Source organism: Penaeus chinensis, chromosome 9, assembly GCF_019202785.1.
Source record: "Penaeus chinensis breed Huanghai No. 1 chromosome 9, ASM1920278v2, whole genome shotgun sequence".
NCBI classification, from domain to species: Eukaryota; Metazoa; Arthropoda; class Malacostraca; order Decapoda; family Penaeidae; genus Penaeus; species Penaeus chinensis.
The window spans coordinates 5,679,349-5,681,848 of record NC_061827.1 but is presented as its reverse complement, the minus strand read 5'-3'; the positions used below and the strand labels follow the sequence as shown (position 1 = coordinate 5,681,848).

Sequence of the window (2,500 nt, the reverse complement as noted above, 5' to 3'; positions counted from 1 at the left end):
AGAGAGATAAGTTGATAGTTATTAAAAGGGTGGTGAGTAATTTGTTGCTTATTCGCCCCCCCCCCTCCCTCTCCCCTCTCCCCGCTGATATTAATGACAATAGTAGATTTTTCTATATTTTTTTTATGAATTGGAGAGGAACATACGGTTGCGTGACGAGAAATGTTATAATTTGAAGTGAATCTGTTATGTTTTCTCTTTTTTTTTATTGTATTAAATTGGATGGTGGTATGGCGTCATGTTCTGCGGTGCGAGAAATATCGTTGTTTGTAACTTAAATTTTCTCGTGGGATGTTTGTTTATTCTCGGTTTGTTTGTTTCTTTGGGTCGGTATTTTCCTGTTTCGTTTGAGTGTGTTTTTTTTGTGTTCTGTTGAAGTTTCCATGAGTGATTTAGGGGTATATTTATTCCACTATGTGCGTGTATGTGATTGTGAATGAATAAATCCGCCTGGTTACATAAACTGCGAGTCGGTATGAAATGTGAGAGAAAGACGCGAAGACTTACGGAGGACTTTCCGTCGCGGGTCACGCAGGTCCCTCCGTTGAGGCAGAAGCCGTCCCCGCACTGTGCCGGGGGAGCCTGGTCGCTCTGAGTCTCGGAGGTCGTAGCGGAGGTCACAACCTGCGGCGGCAGCGACCCTGTCGGAGGCGTCGTCGTGTCGAAAACGGGCTCCTTTTCGCTCGGGCTGCCCGTGTAGTCGGGGGTCTCCACGGGCACGTCGGTCTCGCGGGGGGTGCTGGGCGTGGGGGACAACGGGACCTTCGGTGTGGTCGCGGGCGCCGTCGGGAGGGGGGAAGACAAGGTCGTTATCGTGAGAGAAACGTGCGTGGCTGAAGGCTGCAAGTCAGTCGTCGGCGGTATGGCTGTCCCGTCAGGAGTCCGAGTCATTGAGGTCGTGGCTGCCACTGGGATTGGCGTCATCATCGTCGGCTCCTCAGCGAGAGTCGTGCTCGAGCCCAAGGAGGCGTTATAAAGTAGATGGTCGTCAGGTATTGTCACATTCCTTGGCTCTACACCTGGATCAGTCACAATGGTAAACAGGTCAACAAGACTGGTCGTTGTAGTGAACGCCAGGTCTGTAGGTTCGTCTGGCTTAGTCGTCGTGGGTAGTGTGGTCGTCCCTGCGTCTGTCTTCACGTCCTCGGGAGTTTCCGTCGTGGTGGTGAGGACTTCCTCCCCGGAAGTTTGGGTGTACGCGTGCTCCTCGGGAATCAACTCCAGCGTCACGGGAGTCTCTGAAGTGATGTACACTGCCGCCTCTGTTGATGTCGTTAAGCCTTCGGTGTAAACAGGACTGAGGCTCGTCATATCAATAGTAGTAGATTCTGCTGTGTCTGTAAGGGGCGTAGTTTGTGTCGGTTCAGTATATTCTGTGAAGATTTTCGTCTGAGTTTCTGTAAAGCTTATAATGTCTGTTGTTTCTGGACTCGTTAACGACACATCTGTTGTTTGTGCTTCGGTGATGGCATCTGTTGTTTGTGTCGCGCCTGTAGTCTCTGCTGTTGTTGTAGTGTCAATAACGCCTGCTGTTAACGTTGTGTCTACAACATCTATGCTCTCTGTTGTTAAATCAACTGTGGTTAAAGTTTCATCACTTGTAGCTAATGTGGTTGTCTCTGTAGGAGTACTTATTGTTGTTTTATCTTCAAATGTTGTTGAAGTTGTTTCACCGATATCTGTAATTGGTGTGCGGGTAATGTCCGTCACTAGTGTGCTGGTAAAATCTGTAGTTGGCGCCCTGTCAAAATCTGTAGTTGGTGTACTAGGAAAATAAACGGTATGTGTGCTGGCAAAATCTGTCGTTTGTGTGCTGGCAAAATCTGTTGTTGGCGCTGTTCCCACAAAGTCTACAGTTGGCATAGTGTCAGCATCTGTCGTTTGTGTAGTGTCAACAAACCCTGTTGTCAGCATAGTATCAATGGCGCTTGTTGTGGCAACGTCAGCTGTTAAGGGAGTCGTAGGTGCCTCTGTGAAATCAGCGTCAGGCGTTGTTATGTTGACATCATCAAAGTAGTCTGTGGAAGTCACCTGCTCTGTTATTAAATGAGTAGTGTCATAGAATGAGGATGTAGTATCAATGCCAGAAATTGAATCTGTCGTGGAGTTTATATCAGAGGTAGAATCGGTGGAGGTCAAATTATCAATTGCAGAAAGAGTCGATGTCACGGGAGCTGCTTCTGTCGAAGTCGCGTCAGTAACGTTCCCGCCCGAGTCCTCGTAGTCTGGCGCAGGGGTCGTCCTCGCCACGCTCGTTCTCGTCACGTCTGTTGTCTCAGGGGCCTGCGTGGTGGAAAGGTCAGTCTGGGTCACGAGGTCTGTCACAGGAGACACAGTTTCGGTGAAATTCAAGCTCTCTTCGGGGGTGTAGGGAGTGGTGAGGCCGGGGAGCTCGGAGCCCAAGACACTGTCTTCGGTAGTGAGGAAGGGCTCGGTTATATTATCTTGGTCTGTAAGATAATCGCTTATGTTTTCTGGAAGAGCTGTGGTCTCAGGCACA

The 2,500-nt window shown here is 49.2% G+C and overlaps 1 protein-coding gene across 1 annotated transcript in view; it reads right to left on the bottom strand.

The window, feature by feature from the left end:
* Positions 1-2,500, bottom strand: part of LOC125028517 (protein eyes shut-like) — a 52,426-nt gene that overhangs the window by 20,349 nt on the left and 29,577 nt on the right. Inside the window, exon 8 of the mRNA XM_047617867.1 lies at positions 508-2,500. This exon is cut by the window's right edge and continues 1,128 nt beyond it. Coding sequence (XP_047473823.1) covers positions 508-2,500 — 1,993 coding nt within the window. The remainder of the gene's footprint in view (positions 1-507) is intronic.